We start from the raw sequence: 25,349 nt of genomic DNA, 5'->3' as shown, positions 1-25,349 counted from the left end.
CACTGCAGTTTCCGCGACTGAGTTCTACTGACTGCTCTAGGCAGTGTCAACTTCAGCAGATGGTGCTCGTCTGAAGATGGCCTAAGACTAGGCTGAAACTAGTCATTTTAATAAAATAACCATTACGATCTAGACTGGTTTTTCACTGATTTTTCATAGTTTAAAAGATTAACGTTATCAAAAATTTAGAAGTTCATAACACGAGTCTTTGACTACATCTTCCATATGGCACCCTGTAGGCGACACTGTGCGGCAACCATACTAGAGGAACAATAACAAAAGCAAAAATCGTCAGTATATAAGGAGCGTGATACTGACGACCCCACAGCTGCTGCTAGACCATTGATGGCCATCAGAAAGTGGAGGACACTGCGGGATCCTGGTCTCTCGGATATGGGGGTGTTGAGTGAAGTGCCCACTTGAATCTACAACATATGGTGCACCAGGAAGTTCATAACAAAAATTGGGAATGGTTCTGAAGACCCCACTCAAGTAATGTAGTAAGGATGTGATGATGCCATGTTGTGTCATATACCTGTAGTTTGAAAAAGACAGCAATGATGTGCTGACAACATGCAGAGGACGTCCAAATAATGGACTCCAGGTGAATCAAATTATCAGCAGTGGCGGGCCTTTGCGTAAACCACCATGAGATGCAACTGAAAGAGCCTGAGACTGGAGGAGCCAACACAGCCGCTTGCTAAGCACGTATTGAAACAACTTACATAGAATATCAATAGGGCTGATTTGGTGATAACTGTCCATCTTAAGGGGGTTCTTATCCAGTTTCTTGCTTTCTTGCCACTGAGATGGGAAATTATCCATGTTCCAGATGATTAATGACGACAAGGATGTGATGCTCATAGTCGCAGAGATGTTTCAGGATCAGGTTGTGGATGCGGTCTGGCCCTATGACTGTATCAGACAAGTACATTCACTCCACCCACTGTTATATGAGCCAGAAGGCAGGGTGGTAGTTCTCAAGATGCAGATGTGCGAGGGTAATGTTCTTCAAATATTTAGGATCTAAGGGAATACTTGGTACATTTGCAGGGGATTGGAGCCCACAGAGTCATCTGATCCTTGCCCAAAACATGGATGGAGATGCACATGACCCAACAAAGGAAACATACCATTCCCAGAATTCTTGCTTTTGTCATTTTATGAGGAAGTGGACATGGGCACGAAGCAGTTTAAAGGCAATGAGGTGCTCTCATGAAGGGTGCTGCTTATGGTACTGGAGCCCACCTACAATCTCTAACAACTGCAGCCATCTCTGGGGGTCCACCAGAGTACAGTCTTCTAACAGATGGGATTCCAAGGGAGAGGAGATGGCTTGGATGGCTGCCAAAAGAATGGCTGCTACAGGTGCATCAATACTGCCTTGCAACAGGGAGCTAAGGATGACAGCAGGGATAAATTCATTCCAGTCAGCACTATGGAGAACCCATCTGGGTGGGCGTCCAGGGGAGCTATGCTGAGGGAGGAACAGGAAGATTGGGAACAGCCGTTCTGACAATATTTTCTTTGAAACTTCCTGGCAGATTGAAACTGTGTGCCGGACCGAGACTCGAACTCGGGACCTTTGCCTTTCGCGGGCAAGTGCTCTACCAACTGAGCTACCCAAACACGACTCACGCCCCGTCCTCACAGCTTTACTTCTGCCAGGCTTCTCATTCTGGAATATTTTCTTTTTCGCCTTCTTCACATTTTTCATGCAGCCATTTTGTCTTAGCTTCCCTGCACCTTCTATTTATTTCACTCATCTGCAACTTATTTCTGTATTCCTGAATTTCCCTGAATATTTTTTACTTCCTTCCTTCATCTATCATCTGAACGGGTGCTGATGACCACGCAGTTGAGCACCCCACAAACCAAACAACATCATCTTCGATATCATCTGAAGCATTTCTTCTCTTACTCATGGTTTCTTTGCAGTTACCTTCTTTGTACCTATGTATTTATTTCCAGCTTTTGTGATTGCCCTCTTTAGAGATATCCATTCCTCTTCAACTGTACTTCCTACTGAGCTGTTCCTTATTGCTGAATCTACAGCCTTAGAGAACTTCAAGCGTATGTCGTCATTCCTTAATACGTCCATATCCCACTTCTTTGCGTATTGATCCTTCCTGAATAGTTTCTTAAGCTTCACCATACTCTTCACCACTACTAAATTGAGTCTATATCTGCTCCTGAGTATGCCTTACAATCCAGAATATGATTTTGGAATCTGTCTGACCATGATGCAATCCAACTGAAATCTTCCCATATCACCCAGCCTTTTTGAAGTATACCTCCTCCTCTGGTGATTATTGAACAGAGTATTCACTATTACTGGCTGAAGTTTATTACAGAACTCAATTAGTCACTCTCATGTTTCTTTCCTTGCCCCAAGCCCATGTTCTTCTGTAACCCCTTCCCCTCCAACTGCATTCCAGTCTGCAATGATCATTAGATTTTCATCTCCCTTTACATACTGTATTACCCTTTCAGTATCCTCAAATACTTTCTCATCTCTTCATCTTCAGCTTGCAACATCGGCACAGATACCTGGACTATCATTGTCAGTATTGGCTTGCTGTCTATTCTGATAAGAACAATATTATCACTGAACTGTTCACGATAACACACACTCTGTTCTACTTTCCTATTCATAATGAATCCTACTCTCGTTATGCCATTTTCTGCTGCTGCTGCTGCTGATATTGCCTTATACTCGTCTGACCAGAAATCCTTGTCTTCTTTCCATTTCACTTCATTGACACCTACTATATCTAAGACTGAACTTTTGCATTTTCCTTTTCATATTTTCTAGCTTCCCTACCAAGTTCAAGCTTCTGATATTCCACACCTTGACTCAGTAGAAAGTTATCTTTTCATTAGTTACTCAATCTTTTGCTAATTTTATCTTTGAACTCTTCCATTTGGTCCGTGTTTGCATAGAAAAACAGTAATATTACAAAATTGAGTCCGCCTTGATGCAAAACACCTTTTTACTTTTTATTTCTTTATTCTCCCAAACTAGTTTTGGCAACAAGTATCACCATCATCAGTGGATTTTTTTTTTTTTAATCTTATTTATTGTATGTTACAGCATGTTTCAAGCAATTATTGTCGCTGTCTGTGACATATTTTCTGTGCGCTTTTTTTTTTGTTGCCGTTTTTTACTTGGCGAACATATGTCATCAAAAACAAAACTTTCGCACTTTGTTTCTGATCCAGAGCAGGAACAGCAAGATGGCGCAATGTTCTGGATCAGAAACAGAGTGCGAAAGTTTTGTTTCTCTGTGTATAAAAGCAGCTACATACCATCCAACGAACCCGCTCACATGGTTGCAGATGACATATGTTCACTAAGTAAAAAACTGCATCAGAAAAAAAAAGCGCACAGAAAATATATCACAGACAGCGACAATAATTGCTTCAAACATGCTGTAACATACAATAAATAAGATTTTTTAAAAAACCACCGATGATATTTGTCGCCAAAACTAGTCTGGGAGAATGCCGTCCGTGGGCATGATGCCGGGGAAGTGACAGGAACAGGGAGAAGTGGTCACTACCACACAGATCGGCATGTGGTCTCCAGTGGATACATGGAAGAAGGCCAGGACTGCAAACCGAAAGGTCAGTGGCCGAATATGTGTCATGTGCCACAAGGAAATGTGTGGGGGCACCTGTATTTAAGAGGCAGAGGTCGTGGTCAGGTTGTGACAGTAAATTTTCAACCTCGGCCAGTAAGCACGGTGCCACCCTACAAGGGGCCATGCGTGTTAAAATCTCCCAAGAGGGCAGGAAAGGCTTAGGGAGTTGATCAATCAGTGCAGCCAATACATTCAGGGATACTGCACCATCTGGACGAGGATACGCATTGCAGACAGTTAGTTCCTTTGTCGTCCTTATCCTGACCCACAGCTTCAAGAGGGGTTTGAAGGGGCACTGAGTTCAGGGCATAGACACAAACTCCACTTGAGGGGAGGGGTCCACATTGCCGGGAACCAGGTTTCCTGGAGGGCAATGGAGAAAGCATATGTAAAGCTTAACAGTTGCCGTAGCTCAGCCAAAATGTGGAAAAAAACTGCCACAATTCCACTGGAGGATTACGTGATCGTGAGCCTGTGAAGGCATATAACACTCAATGAGGTAGTCTATGCCTCAGGGTCACCTGCTGCCACTAGATAATTACCTGTGCAATCAACATCCATTGTGTCTGAGGTCCTCAGCGGATGCCAGAATCTCCACCTAGTTCTCAGTGACAGAGCTTGTATGTAGTGGTGGTGTGGGTGCCACTGCAGTGCCTTGGTTCTTGGGGGTCTTTCTTTTTAGGTTTCTCTAGCTGCTCCTTAGGTTTGTCCGGCTGGGAGGGCTACACTAATTCAGTCTCAGGGACTGAGGAGGACCGCGAAGCCCTACGACCAGCTACCTGCAGTTGCTTCAGCCACTGGCGGGTGTCAGCTTTGCCACTAGTAGGAACCTGGGGAGGGAGTGACCCAAGGTATCCTTTGTTGGTGAGAGGAGCTGGAGATGACTTACACTTCTCTGGCTGAGAAGTAGGGACTGTTGTCCCTGATGGTTTGGGGGGGTGGGGTGGGGGGGGTCCTGATGTAGATTGTGCAGGAGCAACAGGGAGGGAAGTGCCCCCCCCCCCCACCCACCCACCCCCATAAAGGGGGCAGGTCGAGTCTGACGGCTCCGAGAGCCAACTGCACGCAACGTAGTGGCGGCCTAGGTTGACGTCATATGCACAGGATGTAGCCTCTCTTATTTTCTCTTAGCCTCAGTGTCGGTCAGTCAGTCCAGGGTCTTTTATTTCATTATTTTTCTCTCCTTCTGGAGAATCCTGCAGTCTGGTGAGCAAGGCAAATGGTGCTCTCCGCAGCTGACACAGATGGGAGGTGGGGCATAGGGAGTAATGGGATATGAAGGACGTCCACAATCCTGACAGGTGAGGCTGGAAGTACAGTGGCCGAACTTCCAGCACTTAAAGCACTGCATCGAGGGAGGGATGTATGGCTTTACGTCAATGTCACCTTGACCTTCTCAGGTAATGTGTCACCCTCGAAGGCCAAGATAAGGCACCGGTGGCAAACTGATTATACCTTGAACACCGGAGTATGCGCTGGACGAAATGGACACCTCACTGCTCTAAACTGGCATGCAGGTCATCATCAGGCTACAAAAGAAGGTCCCTGTGAAATATGATACTGTGGACCATATTTAAGCTCATATGGGGCATGATGGAAACAAAAACATCCCCCAGCTTGTCACAGGCAAGTAGTGCCCGCGACTAGGCAGAGGATGCTGTTTCGATCAAGATCGACCCTGACCACATTTTGGACAAGCCCTCCACCTCCCCAAACGTGTCCTCTAAATGCCCCACAAAAAACTGAGGCTTCATTGACAAAGATTCCCCATCAATTCTTTTCAATCTTTTAAATACAAGATACCAAGGTGAATACGCTTCACTGCCATCCTTAGCCTGGTGTTCCTCCCATGGTGTGGCCTGGGGAATGGGGGAGGGGGAGGGGGAGGAAAGAACAATTTGGGGTCATATTTCTTAGCATTGAAGTTAGACTTTGATCGCTTAGAGACTGCTGGTGTTTGACCAACAGCAAGTGATGATGTACTACACTTCATGGTGTGTCATCCGCCCTGATGCCACCCACTCCGACCAGGGGCCCTCCCCATGGTGGCCACCCAACCACAAGAAAGACCACCTGGCAGGATGGCCATTGCTGGGAGTCCCGATGCCCCACGGTGATGGGCATCTACTCCTTGGCATACATGGGGAGTTAACAGCACAGGCATCAGCAGAGCGATCCCTGTGAGATCAGGGGGCTACAACCAACAGGGTACATGGCGGCCCCACCACAACGGACTGGCTACCATGTTGGATATCGGGTGCAAACAAGCTAAGTAGTCCATTATCAACAGCACAGAAAGCAATACTGCACAGAAGATTGAGGAAAACGCACCAAGGAGGATGACCTTGCCCAACAGCTGGAGAATGAACGGAAGTGCAGATCCACGTTGACGAAGGATCCGGGAGGTCTCAGTGCACGATGGGCACTGCACCATGTAAGGCACCTCTGCCCCAACTGGCTCACTTTTTGGGAAAATTTTGAGAAATGGAGGTCAAACCCTACAGGGGACCATTACATAAAGGCTGAGATGTGAGACTCCTTTTAGTCACCTCTTACGGCAAACAGAAATACCTCAGGCTTATCCTAACCCCCCGGACCTGCAGGGGGGAAACACCGCGAACATATAAGGCTCGAACTTGTGGGGACTAATCAACAGGAGATAATGACCACAATACAAAGGCTAAAGAAACCACTCGTGTGAACGGGATGGCATCCCAAATGTGGTGTAAATAGAAGTGTTCGCATGAAACAACTTAAACCCCTTCCCTACCTCATCAATCACAGTATAAATTTAGAAACATACCCAAGTGTCTCAATGATAAGGGTAACTGAGGAAGTCCATAAGTAGTTTCCAATTAAGGACCCCTACCATTAGTAAAATATTTGAAACACTTATCCTATTACAGCTCTTAGCCTTTTCCTCAAAGACATTAAATGATTACCAAATTATAGCATGGATTTAAGAAATAGATGTATAGATGATAAGTATGGCTGCCACTGCTGTCACCAGTTTCTTCCATGAATGGTTGGTCAGTTGGTTGATCGCTTTGGGGAGGGGGTACAAACAGTGAGCTCATCAGTCCCACAATCCACGGTGCCTGAAACTAAGGGAGGAACAACCCCCAACAGCACACTCCAATCAATGGGGAAGGAAAATGGGCAAACAATGAGGCAGATAGAACGGTGGGGCAGCAGGAAGAGTAAAGATAAGGAAAGGGGGGAGGGGAAGAAGTGAGACAGAGGGTGTCCCATAGATGCTACGTGCGACGAGGTGCCGACACTGCTGCTGACCCATCCCAGTCCCCATACTGTACCATAAACACAACACAATGGAGACAACATCACAGGAAGAAGACTCTAGAGAGAGGAACAAAATGGCACAGAGGATCAGACCAAGTGTAGAGAAAGGGGGGCTGGCATGGGGGCAAGGCTGAAGGCCTCCCAAACTTGCGCCAACACTAGCCAAGGGACTGTAATTCCAGAAGGGAATTCAGGTACTGAAATCTGGGAGGACAAACCACTTATGCGAAGAAAACCAAGAATGGACACCACCAAGCACGAACATCAGCTAAAACGTGTGACAAGGACAGTGGGAGGGTGTACTTAAGGTGAAGGGCCAAAAGGCAGGGCAGTCCAGCAAAATATTGATCTTAGGCAGGGTGGTGGCCTGCAGAGAGTTGGCCCATGACAGAGTGGAAAGGAATTTCACGTGAAGCCAAAAATCTGCACCAGACGGGTCACAGGGAATGATTGACAGTAAGCATCAAACTTCAAATTTTTATGGTCTTATAAAGGACAAGAATATATTTCTCCAGCACCTAATACTTGCTGTTAAAAATAGAACTACATGGACATTATAAAATTTTGTGTGTGTGAATTTAAAGCACTCGTCTGTGGCATCATTAGTGCTCTGTAAAATTAGATAAAGCTATTACACCTACCAGCATGAGCACAGTGGTCCTGCCTCTGTCAAAGTGCTGGTGTTGCATATTGTTATAGAATTTAAAAGATAAGAAGAGCTTCAAATTTAATAATGCCCTTGCTGCAATCAATTTGACAATTCGAGACAATTAAAATTATAGAAAATACACACAAAACGTAAAAGTTTAGCTTAGCTCACCTGGTTTCAAGAATTTGGGCCTCTGTTTTGAACTCTGTGCTGTCATAACTCAGCTTCACATGAAAAATGACATGTATCTGTAACACGAACATTATTAGTTACTACAAAATAATGAGCTGTAATTATTGTCATACTTTGTGCTATTTTTATAGTGGATATTTAAATAACAAAACTTAGAATATTTGTAGAAGATCTAAAATTAATTTTTGATAGTTCTCACCTGATAAAGATTGTCCTGTATGGCATCAGACAAACTGTGCTATTTGTACTTTCAGTTTTTGAAGAAAGACACTAGTCATGCAGTCAACTTAGACTTCATCAGCTTCTAAGCCACTGCAAAAATAGAAACAGACTTAAAACATTAGATTAATGCACACAGTGTAGGAGTCAAGCAGTAAAAACCATTATTCCTCTAGCAGAAAGCAAGAAAAAATATTACCAAAAATCCTGCACACAATGCTGGCATTAGGCCACGGGAACCACTATTTTGTTTCACACATCAAACACTGAGACAAAATGAAATAGTTATTTATTAATGAAAGTTTTAAAACCCCAAGCTGTAAGGATCTAAACAAATTTTAACATCTAACATTTTACAGAAATAGATCTGACACTCCATCAGCAAATCTGAGATGAAACACATGTTAAATTTCCTTACCACTTAAAAGGTAGAAATTAAGGACATCAGCAGCTTAAGGCGAACATCACATACTGTTTATGTACTTTTTTAAAGCCTTAGGAAAAAAACTACTAACCCAAAAAATATTTACTCACGCCAATAGCTCAAATTAGCCTACAAACAGTACCTACAGCAGGAAGGCAAAATGCAACTAAACAGAAATGAACCAAGTAGAGAAGCTACAACCAACAAAAGTAATCATATGGGCCAAACAGGAAATCATCATCTATGACTTGGTATAGCAAAAAATGCATTTAAACAAAAATTTAAAAAAAAAATAAACCAATTATTTTTAAACTAATGTGGGGAAAAAAAAGACTATGTGAGAAGCAGACTTTATATTTTTATTTACATTTCTTTTTGCATATAGTTCTCAAACGATGACTTCTTGCACGATTAATACACAGTTTCACATACATAAATGATGCAATAAAAAAAAAAATCACAGTGTACAATAAGATAATTTTTGCTCTCATTATATGCAAATGGTAACCTAATATCCATTTCTAACTTACAATTAATGTTTCCCGACACAGGTTATTTCATACTGTACTTAGGTCTCATCTTTCACTTCTATATTGCATATGATCTCTCACACTATTTGATTATTTTTATATTGGCATTATTTGTAATTGTATACATACGTAAACTGATGTATGCCTGGTGTTGCATGCCCTCAGTTTCTGCAAAGAGCAGTGGTGAAAAGAGGAATCTTCGATGCGAGTCATTGGCTTTGACCAGTGATATAGGAAACAATATGGATTCTATAACATGATGTTATTAGCGATTTTTTCAAGTGGGCTGAGCTACAGATCACTGTCACCACAAACAGGTTTATTTAGTTTCATTTTCGTTGGCTTCACACACACACACACACACACACACACACACACACACACACACACACACACACACACACACACACACACACACACACTCTCCAACCTCCCACTAAGAAACATATCAATCTGTCACTACAACCAGTTCCTAGCCCCTCCCCCCTTTTCCCACATCAATACACCAAAAGGTAATGTAATAGCTGCCATTAATATCACATCACCGGCCAAAGTCGATGATTCTTACCAAACATGCCTCTTGCTGTGACTGACTGTGCAATAATTCCATGACAACTGTAGCGGCATTCCAAAACTTTTGAAAACCATTTTCAGTTTCTGCAGGAAGATTGTTTCTTGTCAAGAAGATACTAAGACGAGAAAGCATCACTTACTCGAGAACTTCATTACTTTTAGAATTAGTATATTGGTCTACATTACATTAATATTTGTTCCAAAGATCACAAATACGACATTTTGTAATCATTTGAAATGTGTCACTTTAACGTATGGTTTCATCACACAATATCACCACCACCCCCGCCCCCCTCCCCTCGTTACTACTTCATATCTAAAAATTCATGTATTGAGTAGAAGAATTTGTCATTCAGAAATTCTTTTAATTTGTTTTTAAATGATGGTTTGCTATATGACAGACTTGGCAAATGACACCAAAGATTTTTGTGGCAGCATAATTCACCACTTCTGGTGCCCAAGTCAGATTTAACCCAGAATAGTAAAGATCACCATTTGTCCTGGTGTTGTAGCTATGCACTTTGCTAATAGTTTTGAATTTAGATGGGTTGTTAATAACAAACTTCATGAGTTAATATACATGTTGCGAAGGTACTGCGAACATCCCAAGTTTTTAAAATAAATGTCTGCAAGGTTGTCTTGGATAGGCTCCAGTCATTATTCTGATTAAAGACTTTTGTGGAATAAATACTTTCTCTCAATGCTGAATTACCCCAAAATATGATGTCATATGAAAGCAGTGAATGAGAACAGGCATAGTAGGCTACTTTACATGTGTGTTTATCACCAAAATTTGCAATAACCCTAATATATGTGGCTGAACCTAACCATTTCAGCAGATTATCAATGTGTTTCTTCCAATTCAATTTCTCATCAATGTACACACGCAGAAATTTTGAATATTTTACCTTAGCAACAGACCTCTGTTTCAAGTCTGTATTTATCACTGGTGTTATGCCATTTACTGTACACAATAGTACACACTGTGTTTTCTCAAAATTTGGTGAGAGTCCATTTGCAGAGAACCACTTAATAATCTTCTGAAAGATATCTGTGCTGGTATAAGCTGTCACCAGCACACCGGCCAGCAAAGATGAAGCACAAAGATCGATAGTAGGCACTGGATCGAGCATGCACATCATGAGAGGGGCCAAAGACACACACGCAAGCAACATGCCACCAATGCCCTCTTGACAGCACATATTTAGGCTGCCAATGCTGACTGGAGGGCACTCACTCGACTCACTACCCCCGTTTCGCGTCTGTCAGTTCAATCGTAGAGAGGCCTCAGTTCACATCGCAGGGTATGACAGTACATAGGGACCAGATTAGTGACTACTCTGAGACTAAAGTTTGTGATAGCAAGATTACCAATATTGTCGGCAAGACGACTGTTACTCATGAGCTTGTACTACAACACATGAACTTTATTCAAAATAAGTAAATGTTCATGTAAATAAAAAACCATATTAAATCATGGGTGTATTTGTGTTGTGGAAAGAGGATACTGGCCACCCATAACAACATCCTCTCCCTTGCTTCTTTGCAGTACTAGACTCTACACTGTTATTTACTATTTCCTCACAGCTAATTCTTGTTTGTCTGATGCGATTATTATACTAGTAGCATCAGCAGAAAGAATAGAGTGGCAAGTCATTTTTTTATCACCTAATTCTCGTCTCTCTGGTACACCATTCTGGATACCTCCCCAGTTAGAGGACCCTGCTGACTTTTGCAGACTTGTCTGTACTGTTAATTTTAACATTCTGCATTCTTCCAGTTAAATATGAATTTAGGTAAATGTAATGAATTTAGGTAAACGTAAATAATTGTCTGTAAATAATTATCTGTAAATAATTATCTGTACTTAGATGCTCTCTCTTTTGATCCTTTTTTTACATATTGGCTTGACAATCATTTTCAGTGGTGCACTCGGAAACACATGAACTTTGTTATTTTCTTTCCCAAACAGTTGAGAGTGTTTCTTTAGCTGTGGAATTATTTTGATTACATCTTCTCTTTCAGTTTCTCAAATTTAAATCCATTATGTGTCTTGCACCAGTATATCGCCTTGCTAAGTTGATTTATCTCTCTAATGGCACCAGTTGGGGGGATAAATTACTCAAGGATGTTATAAAACTGTTCTTGGGTATTATACCAACTGACCCTTGTCTCCTCTTTTCAGTACATCTGTCATAAGACAGGTATCAACCGGATGTCATCCTTCTCTCTAACTGTGATGAGAGTCTTAACTCCTTCCTCTTGTCACATCTGTTAGCATTCCATACCACCTTCTTCCTCTCCCTCTTTCCCCTTTTACTTTTCCTTCCACATTTCATATGTAATGTGTCCCGTCCACGATGTTTCCCTATTATGAAGTTCCTCACTACTTCTACCTTGCTCAGCATCTCATTACTAATCTTGTCGGCCCTTTCAGTTACTCCATTCTAGTGAATAACCACATTTCAAACCTTTCTAAAAAGAAAGTGTTCTTTTTGTCTGTACATCCACATTTCTGAACCACGAGACACTACATCCCACACAAAACATTTGGTGTATTTTTATGCATGATATAAGCACATAACATGCATCAAAATACTCTGCAGAAAGTGACCATTGGGTCATTCCATGTCAAATCAACACACTTTAAATAAAAATTTGACCTCACCCTCTTAGATTTTGCTGAAAGTTGGTATACTTATAGTGGGTGCTGAAACTAAGAAAAATAACAAATTTCAATTTTTTACCTCAAACAATTCCTGAAATATGGTCATGTAAACTTTTCAAAAACTGGCCAAAAATGTGTGAATGGACTTTCTTTAAACTGCCCTAGGAGCTGCCCAAATTGAGCTAGAGAGCTGGGAAAGGTGTCATTGTGCAGCATTTTGCATGCTCTTTCCAGGGATATACCACAAAACATAGCTTCTAATTAATAAACTTTTTCAAAATACTAATTATATTTAAATTTTTTTTACAAAAAGTACACAATTGAAAATTTTCAAACTATTTCCGTAACTACTTTATACTGTTGTAAATCACATGGTAAAATATAAATATGGGATGATGATGGGTTCATTGTTTAAAAAATTTATTCTGGACTCTTGTTTTTCACTAACAGCAGTAGTTTGACTAAACTGACTTAACAAACAGGAATTTCATTAAAATATAATGAAAGGTAAGTAAATAAAGTACTGGAAATATCAAAATATCACTTTCTTGAAACAAAACTAAACATTTTCTATAATTGACTGCTTATTTTTTTAGTTTCTTACAGTTTATAGTCTATTAACTGGCAAAACGAAATGCTGAGTGTGGGACCTATAGCTAAGATTTAAATACGGTGTGAAAAACTTGTAAGTAGACTATTGATGTAATACTTCTGGTCCAAAAATGCACATTTCATTAGCACAGACTTTAGCCATTGTATGAAGGCTGAGTATGCTTGTGTGCCTGTGTATGTATGCAGCAGGCTGTGAACAAGCTGAAACAAACACAGTGCTTGATGTCCGTACATTGTTGAGAGGATATAACGCTGTTACCTTCTAAGGCTTAATGCGCCTACAGCATTATTGTGCACTGTGGTTTTAGTGCAAATCAACTGTTACCCCCGTGTTGACCAGTTTGTATCTAGTATATTTACTAGTTCATTTACAAGTTAATCTAGAAATTGAAGGAGAGTTTATAAGTGATTTTTGAATCAATATGGAACCAATTAAAAAGTGCAGTGCTGTAAGAGTGCAGTGTTGTAATCCATTGAAGAAGTCAAATCATTTTATTAGAGACAGAAAAAAACTCCCCCATGAACCATAGACCTTGCTGTTGGTGGGGAGGCTTGCGTGCCGCAGCGATACAGATAGCCATACCATAGGTGCAACCACAACGGAGGAGTATCTGTTGAGAGGCCAGACAAACGTATGGTTCCTGAAGAGGGGCAGCAGCCTTTTCAGTAGTTGCAGGGGCAACAGTCTGGATGATTGACTGATCTGGCCTTTTAACCCTAACCAAAACGGCCTTGCTGTGCTGGTAATGCGAACGGCTGAAAGCAAGGGGAAACTACGGCCGCAATTTTTCCCGAGGGCATGCAGCTTTACTGTATGGATAAATGATGATGGCGTCCTCTTGGGTAAAATATTCCGGAGGTAAAATAGTCCCCCATTCGGATCTCCGGGAAGGGACTGCTCAGGAGGATGTCGTTATCAGGAGAAAAAACTGGCGTTCTACGGATCGGAGCGTGGAATGTCAGATCCCTTAATTGGGCAGGTAGGATAGAAAATTTAAAAATGGAAATGGATAGGTTAAAGTTAGATATAGTGGGAATTAGTGAAGTTCGGTGGCAGGAGGAACAAAACTTCTGGTCAGGTGACTACAGGGTTGTAAACACAAATTCAATTAGGGGTAATGCAGGAGTAGGTTTAATAATGAATAAAACAATAGGAATGCGGGTAAGCTACTACAAACAGCACAGCAAACGCACTGTTGTGGCCAAGATAGACACAAAGCCCACGCCTAAAAAAGTAGTACAAGTCTATATGCCAACTAGCTCTGCAGATGACGAAGAAATTGAAGAAATGTATAATGAAATAAAAGAAATTATTCAGATAGTGAAGGGAGACGAAAATTTAATAGTCATGGGTGACTGGAATTCGGTAGTAGGAAAAGGGAGAGAAGGAAACATAGGTGAATATGGATTGGGGGTAAGAAATGAAAGAGGAAGCCGCCCGGTGGAATTTTGCACAGAGCATAACTTAATCATAGCTAACACTTGGTTCAAGAATCATAAAAGAAGGTTGTATACATGGAAGAATCCTGGAGATATTAAAAGGTATCATATAGATTATATAATGGTAAGACAGATTTAGGAACCAGGGTTTAAATTGTAAGACATTTCCAGGGGCAGATGTAGACTGACCACAATCTATTGGTTATGAACTGTAGATTAAAACTGAAGAAACTGCAAAAAGGTGGGAATTTAAGGAGATGGGACCTGGATAAACTGACTAAACCAGAGGTTTTAGAGAGTCTCAGGGAGAGCATAAGGGAACAATTGACAGGAATGGGGGAAAGAAATACAGTAGAAGAAGAATAGGTAGCTTTGAGAGATGAAGTAGTGAAGGCAGCAGAGGATCAAGCAGGTAAAAAGACGAGGGCTAATAGAAATCCTTGGGAACAGAAGAAATATTGAATTTAATTGATGAAAGGAGAAAATATAAAAATGCAGCAAATGAAGCAGGCAAGAAGGAATACAAACGTCTCAAAAATGAGATCAACAGGAAGTGCAAAATGGCTAAGCAGGTATGGCTAGAGAACAAATGTAAGGAAGTAGAGGCTTATCTCACTAGAGGTAAGATAGATACTGCCTACAGGAAAATTAAAGACCTTTGGAGAAAATAGAACCACTTGTATGAATATCAAGAGCTCAGATGGAAACCCAGTTCTAAGCAAAGAAGGGAAAGCAGAAAAGTGGAAGGAGTATATAGAGGGTCTATACAAGGGTGATGTACTTGAGGACAATATTATGGAAATGGAAGAGGATGTAGATGAAAATGAAATGGGAGATACGATACTGCTTAAAGAGTTTGACAGAGCACTGAAAGACCTGAGTTGAAATAAGGCCCCGGGAGTAGACAACATTCCATTAGAACTACTGACAGCCTTGGGGAGTCAGTCCTGACAAAACTCTACCATCTGGTGAGCAAAATGTGACAGACAGGTGAAATACCCTCAGACTTCAAGAAGAATATAATAATTCCAATCCCAAAGAAATCAGGCGTTGACAGATGTGAAAATTACCGAACTATCAGTTTAATAAGTCACGGCTGCAAAATACTAACGTGAATTCTTTACAGACAAATGAAAAAACTGGTAGAAGCCGACCTTGGGGAAGATCAGTTTGGATTCCGTAGAAATATGGGAACATGCGAGGCAATACTGACCCTACGACCTATTTTAGAAGCTAGATTAAGAAAAGGCAAACCTACGTTTCTAGCATATGTAGACTTAGAGAAAGCTTTTGACAATGTTGACTGGAATACTCTCTTTCAAATTCTAAATTTGGCAGGAGTAAAATACAGGGAGGGCTATTTACAATATGTACAGAAACCAGATAGCAGTTGTAAGAGTCAAGGGACATGAAAGGGAAGCAGTGGTTGGGAAGGGAGTGAGACAGGGTTGAAGCCTCTCCCCGATGTTATTCAATCTGTATATTTAGCAAGCAGCAAAGGAAACAAAAGAAAAATTCGGTGTAGGTATTAAAATCCATGGAGAAGAAATAAAAACTTTGAGGTTCCCCAATGACACTGTAATTCTGTCAGAGACAGCAAAGGACTTGGAAGAGCAGTTGAACGGAATGGACAGTGTCTTGAAAGGAGGATATAAGATGAACATCAACAAAAGCAAAATGAGGATAATGGAATGTAGTCGAATTAAGTCGGCTGATGCTGAGGGATTTAGATTAGGAAATGAGACATTTAAAGTAGTAAAGGACTTTTGCCATCTGGGGAGCAAAATAACTGACGATGGTCGAAGTAGAGAGGATATAAAATGTAGATTGGCAATGGCAAGGAAAGCGTTTCTGAAGAAGAGAAATTTGTTAACATCGAGTATAGATTTAAGTGTCAGGAAGTAGTTTCTGAAAGTATTTGTATGGAGTGTAGCCATGTATGGAAGTGAAACATGGACGATAAATAGTTTGGACAAGAAGAGAATAGAAGCTTTTGAAATGTGGTGCTACAGAAGAATGCTGAAGATTAGATGGGTAGATCACATAACTAATGAGGAGGTACTGAATAGGATTGGGGAGAAGAGATGTTTGTGGCACAACTTGACTAAAAGAAGGGATCAGTTGGTAGAACATGTTCTGAGGCATCAAGGGATCACAAATTTTGTACTGGAGGGCAGCGTGGAGGGTAAAAATCGTAGAGGGAGACCAAGAGATAAATGCACTAAGCAGATTCAGAAGGATGTAGGCTGCAGTACGTACTGGGAGATGAAGCTTGCACAGGATAGAGTAGCCTGGAGAGCTGCATCAAACCAGTCTCAGGACTGAAGACAACAACAACAGAAAAAAACTGAGAAATGTCACAGCATGGATGCCCAAATTATTTCCACAAGTACCTAGTGGTGGCAGGATTTGTGATAAATGTAGGAAAGATGTAACCACATTGAAAAATACACCAGAGCCCATCAGTGATAAAAGTGTTGAAGAAGATTCTTCTGGATCAGAAATAATCATCCCAGACCAAGACCCTGGCTTCACTGCAACTTCAGTGGTGGTTCAAACACTGAACACATCACTTCAGGAACTAGGTGAGTCCCCAATTGATAAGGAAAAGTTACATCTAGGCATTACGCCAAATCAAAAGTGAAAAAAATCTCATCAGTGACACACAAACTTTTTTTTGCTGTTGAAACTTCAGATACTGATGAATCTGTTCTTCAAAATCTCAAAACAAACTTTAATAATTCTGTAAGTAGAGCAAAAAGACCAATCATTCTTACAAGTTTACCTGAAAAGTGGAGTGCCAGGAAAATAATGAGGGAATTTAATGCTCCTAATTACATTGTTCGGCAGTCCAAAAAAGTTTTGAAAGAGAAAGGATTCATGGAAGATCCAAACCCAAAACCAGGGAAGTGTTTACCAACAGAAACTGTCAAAACTGTACATTCATTTTATAAAAATGATGAAGTTAGCCAGGCAATGCCAGGTATTAAAGATTGTGTGACAATTACAGAAACAAGTGGAAGTAAAACAAAAATATCGAAAAGACATATTTTGTGTAGCCTTAAAGAAGCTTACAAACATTTTAAAGACAAGTTTCCTAACATAAAAATAGGTTTCTTTAAATTTGCTGAGTTGAGACCGGAACAAATGTGTATTCGCTGGCTGGAGTGGCACACAAACTGTCTGTGTGCACAACTCACCAGAACATAAAATTAATGATAGAAAATGCCAAACTAAATACAGTAACAAAGAGCAGCTTAAACAATTATAAGCAGTGCATTGCAGAAATGCTTTGCAACCCATCATCAGTTGACTGCAACATGGGAAACTGTGAATATTGCCCATGAGAAAGTCTCGTATGTAAAATTTTACAAAACTCTTGATGAAGAGTTCAGTTCCGACAGTGGATGTCAGTTGACTGCTGTAATCTGGAAATTGTTCAGAAAACTTCTGAAGAATTCATACATTTATTTTGTAGTAAGATGTCTACTTTCACGACTTCATTGCCAAGCAACAACGAACATTCCTTAACTCCTCAATAAAAAACCTTATGGAATCTGAATTTATCATATGCGATTTTTCGGAAAATTATAGTATAGTTCTACAGGATGAAGCTCAGAGTTACCACTGGACAAGACAACAGATTCTTTTGTTATATATTACGAACAGGAAGACTAAGCTGAGCATATGAGCTTTGTCATTGTTTCCAATTGCCTGGAGCACATAATTGTGGTTTACACCTTTCAAAAGAAGCTTATTTCTTATCTAACAAATTTCAAAAGCTTCCAAAAAAGATGTACTATTATTCTGATGGTTCTGCTGCTCAGTACAAAAATAAGAAAAAATTCAAGAACCTTTGTCTTCACGAGGAAGACTTCAACATAAAAACTGAGTGGCACTTTTCAGCCACAGCTCATGGGAAAGGGCCTTGTGATGGATTGGGGGTTCAGTTAAAGAGACTGGCAGCTCGTACAAGTTTGCACAGGCCATACTAAAATCAGATCCAAACCCAACAAGATCTATTTCAATTGGCAGTAGATAATAACATAAATGTTGATTTTGCATATTCCACTCAAGAAGACTATGCTGCTTCACAAATATTATTAAAAAGCCGGCTTTAAGATACACTGACAGTCAGAGGAACACAACAATTTCACACTTTCATTCCCAACACTATATCAGTATTAATATTCAGATACTTTTGAGGTGATATGCAGAGCGGGGAGGGGGAAGTAACTAAATCACCAGACAAACTGAAGTTACAAGATGTATCAGGCTATGTCACCACTGTATATGGTAGAAAAAGGTGGCTTGGGTGCATTTTAGAAAAAAGAACTTGTTGAAGTGAAAATAACTTTTCTTCATACATGTGGACCAGCTAAGTCATTCTCCTATCCGGGACACGCAGATGTTCTATGGGTGTCAGTTGTGGATGTTCTCACAAAAGTAAATCCATTTACCGACAGGGAGAACACACATTCTTAATGAAAGCGATGTAAACCAAACCTAGTCGGCTTTATTAAAATGTAATCTGTGAAGTTCTAAGACAATTTATTGGGAAACTGCTTTCAACTCAAAACTTAATTTTTGTCTCAGATTAGTGTTAATGTATATTTTATAGAAGGTTTTTTCAAAATTACTGTTAGTACCCATTATGTTAAATTTAGCTATGTATATATACCTGTTACACAAAAACAAGAATTATGTATTTAATTTTTTTAATAGTTTCATTCCAATCATCATGGACCAGAACTATTATATAAATACTTGTACTTTTTCATACTTTATTTCAGTTTGTAGTTAAATGCTCAAACTTCTTTGTTTTATCAGTTAATATACTGTTAGTTAAGTTGTATGAAATTAAAATAAGCAATCAATTATAATATATGCTTATTAGTTTTGTTTTAATAAGGTGATATTTTGATGTTTTTAGTACTTTTTTTACTTACCTTTCAGTCTATTTTAATGAAATTCCTGTTTGTTAAAGGCCAGTTTGGTCAAACTATGGCTGTAAGTGAAGGAGAGTCCGAAATAATTTTTTTTTAACAATGAATCCATCATCATCCCACATTTATATTTTGCCATGTGATTTACAACAGTATGAAGTAGTTGTGGAAATATTTTGAAAATTTTCAATTATATACTTTTTGTAAAAAAATTTAATCAAAATATTAATTAGTTTTTTGAAAAAGGTTATTAATTAGAAGCTATGTTTTGTGGTATATCCCTGGAAAGATGATGCAAAATGACACCTTTCCCAGCTATCTAGCTCAATTTAGGCAGCTCCTAGGGCAATTTAAAAAAAGTCCGTTCACACATTTTTGCCTGGTTTTTGAAAAAATTGAAACCTGGAATTTTTCTTAGTCTCAGCACCCACTATAAGTATACTAAATTTTAGCAAAATCTAAAATGGTGAGGTAAAATTTTTGTGTTGATTTGACATGGAATGACCCCATTAACTACTTTGTTTTCTGAATTTACGGGGAGTTTTAGTTTTTATGATAAATGAGCTAAACATAGGTAAGTGCCCTTAAATATGATGCAGACATAAACATGAGGCTACACTACCGGTCAATCTGTTACCAACCTCTACATCGGAGGCTTTGCCAACTCTCAACCAAATTATTATCTTTCAACTTACTGCAGACCTTGAGCTACGCCACAGTTTAATCTGTCACTAAAAGCAAGATTTTGATGGGGTTTTGTACCACAGTCAATCCTATACTGAAATTTTAGATGCCAGAATTTATACAGTAAATACAGGGCATGCACATTTATCTTAATCTAAATGGTAGTTTTAAATGGAGCTCTTTCTCCCCATAGATTGGGAGTCATGTATGTTGTCTTTTTAACTGGACAATAGAAGTCAAAACTGAATAGAATGCATCCTATTCTGTACTTGATCCTTCCGAGTTGTGGACAATGTCCCAGTTCACTGTAGCTGGTTTATTTTTGAAGTTGTTGGGCTTCATTCCCACTCAATTTTATTTGCAATTTCTGGAGGGTTAACATTTATGTAATCAATTTGGTAGCAATAAAAATGAGAGCAGTGGAATTCCAGGTGACTGAACTTAATACTACCTCCAACATATTTGCTGGTTATTACATAGTCTATCACACTGAGTGATACATTTGTCAGTCCGGTGCCTAAAATCATTAGATCTTTGAGATTATAGGAGTTCAATATATCTGATAAACTTAAATTACTATTGTGACAGCAATTTGTGTCAACATTTAAGACGCCTAATACTGTGCAGGTGTCCAACTTAGCCTACTACACTATTGTAAAATGATCCACATCAGTATGTAGTGGTTGATAGATGGCTATCAATGCACTTGACTGCTGTGTTGTTCATGAAACCTTTGTGATGTGTCATAATTCCAGTTAAGGGTCAATCCATACCAAGTGGTCCAGGGGAAAAAAAAGAGAAAAATAATAATAATAATAATAATAATAATAATAATAATAATAATAATAATAATAACAATAATTTATGGTTGCTTGGCCATCTCAGAAAAATTTTATATTTGCTGGGCGAATTCCCCAATCATTAGCAGTCAAAAAATGTTTTATTATTTTGAAATGGTGGCCGTATTTGTTCCAGGCCGCATGAGTTTTTTCGTATTTCCAAGCATCTACATTTTTTTCAATTATTCGGTAGTGGCTTGTCCTAAGCCTTTCAGATAAAATGCATTTAGTTCAACACACTCTGGGCTACTAATTAACATCATTATCACTTAGCTGAATGTATTCTTTAATATATTTTTAATAGTTCACAGTTATCAGCCACAAATTTAAAAAAAACCTCAATTTTTGAACAGTAGTTCCCAAAGAAAGATTAATATTTTTTCTGCTATTAAACTGTATAGTATAGTTACTTTTTATAGAGCATCAATGGTGTGCACCTTACACTATTTTAAAAATGTTTTTTTTTAATTTTTCCATTTTGTGGCCTGCAATATCTTTGTTGGGGGATCAGATAAAAATATGAAAATTTCGCAGTTAATAGGCCTTTATGATATCAAATTTCAGTATAAATTTCAACGTTGAGATTCAATTGGAAGTTGTGGAAAAAATTACAAACACGAGGCAAAAATACATTTTTAACATCTGCGATATCTGGTAGGCTAATCAAAGTACATCAACTACATAATGTACCACACCACATTACACTAGCTAATGATTGTCGAAACAATGCTGTGGTAATTGTTTCAGTAGGCTAACAATTGCATCTTCGAGCCTAAACAAGTCTGATTGTTGTCTTCCCCATTACACCAACAACTTATTTAGCTAGAAGCTCTTGAAGTGTGGAGATGAAAAATGGTGTCTTAATGTTCTGTTGGTGTTATTATTAATGAAGCATGTCATAAAAGTGTGTATGGAGTGTATCCTAAAGGCATTACTTTAATCAAAGATTACAGTGAAGAAGAAAAAGCGTTGTTTTACTTACGAGTTGGCCCAGAGGTCAAATCAACATGCAAGTACCATGAAATGAAACACTTAAAAAAATTTCATCACCTTTTCGGTCAGTCTTGCATGGACCCTTTTGAGAAACATAAGAAACCTATAGCAAAAGATCTGCGAGAAATAACATTTGATCATTATTCTAAAAATAAAAGCCCCTTCGTCAATCTCATGCCAGGAAATTCATTGTGCCCAACATGGGGCATTGTGCCCAACATGGGGAATTCACCCAGCAAATATAAAATGTTTCTGAGATGGTCAAGCAACCAGTGCTGGACCATTTGGTATGGAGTAACCCTTAATTCTAGTGAGCCTATTCTGCAGCACTGGTAATATTTTACTCACGGCAGTGGCAGCAGCTGCAGCATAGTGTGCTGATGTTGGCCATAAGGTATATAATTAAGGCTGTTCCTGCTCTATGATTGACACCTGGTTCTTGTATGTACCCTTGCCTACTAAGTAAATTCTCTTCGTAAAACGAACATTTCATAATCATAATTCCGTGCAGTCAATGGTCATCACCAACATCAGTAAACTACGTGACACCTTAAGAATAGTTTAGCCACAGCACTGTACCAAGATAAATAGAGCTTAGAGCTTTTTTATATTTTTAATATACTGACCAACAAAGAGCTAATGTTACCCACAGTAATTACTTACTACTGGCTATCCGTTTCATTTAAAGTTCATCTGCTTCCAGCCATCTCCTGTCACTGCCAATGCAAGTGAAATATGTTGATTTATGAATGCCTGTAATTCAATTCTTAGGTAAGTCTACTGTGCATAAAAATGTAGCACACACAATGGCCTTGTTTGTTTTACATCTTTACAATGGTTACTACAGAAGGAAGCTCTTTGTGTATAACTGCACAGTCATTTAGTCTTAAAAAACCATGACCGTGTAATAAGGTATGATAAGTTAAGCAACACTGTCATACAAGGCATAATAAATTTGGTAACAAGAATTTGCGAATGTGGATATGGAATAATGGTTTTTTGTTCATTGTATGCAGACTGCTATACCGAATTTAACTTGTTAGCAGACACGTGTGTGATACTACACAATTGCTCTGTGGCTAAATACAAAGGTTCAGGGTTCAATCTTCAGTTGGTTAAAGATTTATTTTTATTTAGTCACTTATCCCTTCTTCCAACTTCGGTAACAACTTGTTATTGTGAAATACGATATCCTTCCCCCCCCCCCCCCCCCCCCCCTTCCCGAACCCCATAACTGGTTCGATAAAGCACTTCAAATTTTAGTGGAATTCAACGTCATGCCATGTCAAACAGTACACTGCCTAATAACTTCTGTATAGTTCAAACCTACGTCTGCGTCGTGGTCGTCCTTGTTTTACTATAGGATAATTTGTTCTGTCCAATATCGTTATGTATAGTGAGATACCGAATTTAATTTTCATAGGTGGAACATTAAGATTCACTGTTCTTCATTTACTGGCAATATTTGTTATTTATGACAAAGATTTCAAGTTTTCCATATAAGCAGACTTTAGTAGCAACACTAACTATAACACTTCTAAGTCAATTGGACCAAACGTCAAATTGTGGTTTCTGGTTCTTTGAAATTATGCAGTTATGCGAGTAAGGCCCAGATGAACTCTCAAAGATGTAAGTCAAGGAAAAAAAATTTTCAAAAATATGACGACGAAACTGTTAGTAATGCTGTCGTAATGTTACCCTATTACGCGAGTACAACAGGATAATGATAGGCGACAGGGAAAAATTAAAAGACTGTGATGCTCCTGCAGTATACATGACAGTTATTTTCGCCCATAGGAGTGTCAGAATTCAGGCTTGGGTTTTGCTGTATACGAATATCCACATCGATAAAGAAATGTGAGTTATACCGAATAAATCTGTTCGGGAAAAAATGATACCCAAACCATGCAAAAATTTCATCCTACGTCGCTTTAGCTTACCTCGTGAGCGATCTTCTGTATTAATCTGTGAACAGTAAACGGACTATACATTCAGGAGTTGCTAACAAAACAGCAAATTCACTTTTTTATGTGAGTACGATACGGTAACACATCGCATCTTCAACATTAAATGCAACGCGCACAAGTTTCATGCAATCTGACAAGAACTAATCTCGGTGGTAACAGTTTTGCCTGACTACATACAAGCCTTACAACTTCACTCAACACATCCACACACTACCACAATTGTTATTCCGCGCGCCAAAGATTACCACAACACGCAACCTTTCTGCTTCGGCGTTTGGTACCAACTGTCTAATTTGATATCACAACTTCGTCATTTCTACTCTCTGCTGCGTCATAGAGCATAATACAATGCGGTAACGTCATGCGATATTCAACTCCTGGGATCCAGTAGGATGCAATACAATCGTGAAAGTACTCATACGTATTACGTAGAAATGCCAATTGCTTTATGGAGCTGAATTGAAATATACAATTATGAATTTCTGTTACATATTTTTCGACTGACATGTTCCACACCACAACGTTTACTGGGAATGTGAAGTATAAAACACGGAACTAACAATGTAACGTCAGTAACAGGATTTCCGTCAAAAACTAAAAGTTCTGGGGAATATGCAAGTACATATAAGGCTATTGTTGTTGTTGTGGTCTTCAGTCCTGAGACTGGTTTGATGCAGCTCTCCATGCTACTCTATCCTGTGCAAGCTTTTTCATCTCCCAGTACCTACTGCAACCTACATCCTTCTGAATCTGCTTAGTGTATTTATCTCTTGGTCTCCCTCTACGATTTTTACCCTCCACGCTGCCCTCCAATACTAAATTGGTGATCCCTTGATAACTCAGAACATGTCCTACCAACCGATCCCTTCTTCTGGTCAAGTTGTGCCACAAACTTCTCTTCTCCCCAATCCTATTCAATACTTCCTCATTAGTTACGTGATCTACCCACCTTATCTTCAGCATTCTTCTGTAGCACCACATTTCGAAAGCTTCTATTCTCTTCTTGTCCAAACTATTTATCGTCCATGTTTCACTTCCATACATGGCTACACTCCATACGAATACTTTCAGAAATGACTTCCTGACACTTAAATCAATACTGGATGTTAACAAATTTCTCTTCTTCAAAAACGCTTTCCTTGCCATTGCCAGCCTACATTTTATATCCTGTCTACTTCGACCATCATCAGTTATTTTGCTCCCCAAATAGCAAAACTCCTTTACTACTTTAAGTGCCTCATTTCCTAATCCAATTCCCTCAGCATCAGCCGACTTAATTAGACTACATTCCATTATCCTTGTTTTGCTTTTGTTGATGTTCATCTTATATCCTCCTTTCAAGACACTGTCCATTCCATTCAACTGCTCTTCCAAGTCCTTTGCTGTCTCTGACAGAACCACAATGTCATCGGCGAACCTCAAAGTTTTTATTTCTTCTCCATGAATTTTAATACCTACACCGAATTTTTCTTTTGTTTCCTTTACTGCTTGCTCAATATACAGATTGAACAACATCGGGGAGAGGCTACAACCCTGTCTTACTCCCTTCCCAACCACTGCTTCCCTTTCATGTCCCTCGACTCTTATAACTGCCATCTGGTTTCTGTACAAATTGTAAATAGCCTTTCGCTCCCTGTATTTTACCCCTGCCACCTTCAGAATTTGAAAG

General features: G+C 39.4%; 1 protein-coding gene across 1 annotated transcript in view; it reads right to left on the bottom strand.

Moving 5' to 3' along the window:
- Nucleotides 1-23,951, bottom strand: part of LOC124798029 (probable ATP-dependent RNA helicase DHX35) — a 214,155-nt gene extending 190,204 nt beyond the window's left edge. The window contains exons 1-3 of the mRNA XM_047261243.1: nucleotides 23,654-23,951; nucleotides 7,985-8,097; nucleotides 7,765-7,841 (exon numbers count right to left, since the gene is read on the bottom strand). Coding sequence (XP_047117199.1) covers nucleotides 7,765-7,810 — 46 coding nt within the window. The 5' untranslated portion in view covers nucleotides 7,811-7,841; nucleotides 7,985-8,097; nucleotides 23,654-23,951. The remainder of the gene's footprint in view (nucleotides 1-7,764; nucleotides 7,842-7,984; nucleotides 8,098-23,653) is intronic.
- Between the last annotated feature and the right edge of the window lie 1,398 nt (nucleotides 23,952-25,349).

Source organism: Schistocerca piceifrons, chromosome 5 (assembly GCF_021461385.2).
Source record: "Schistocerca piceifrons isolate TAMUIC-IGC-003096 chromosome 5, iqSchPice1.1, whole genome shotgun sequence".
In the NCBI taxonomy this organism is placed as follows: domain Eukaryota; kingdom Metazoa; phylum Arthropoda; class Insecta; order Orthoptera; family Acrididae; genus Schistocerca; species Schistocerca piceifrons.
Note: the sequence above shows the minus strand (reverse complement) of the source record. Positions and strands in the feature narration are given on the sequence as shown.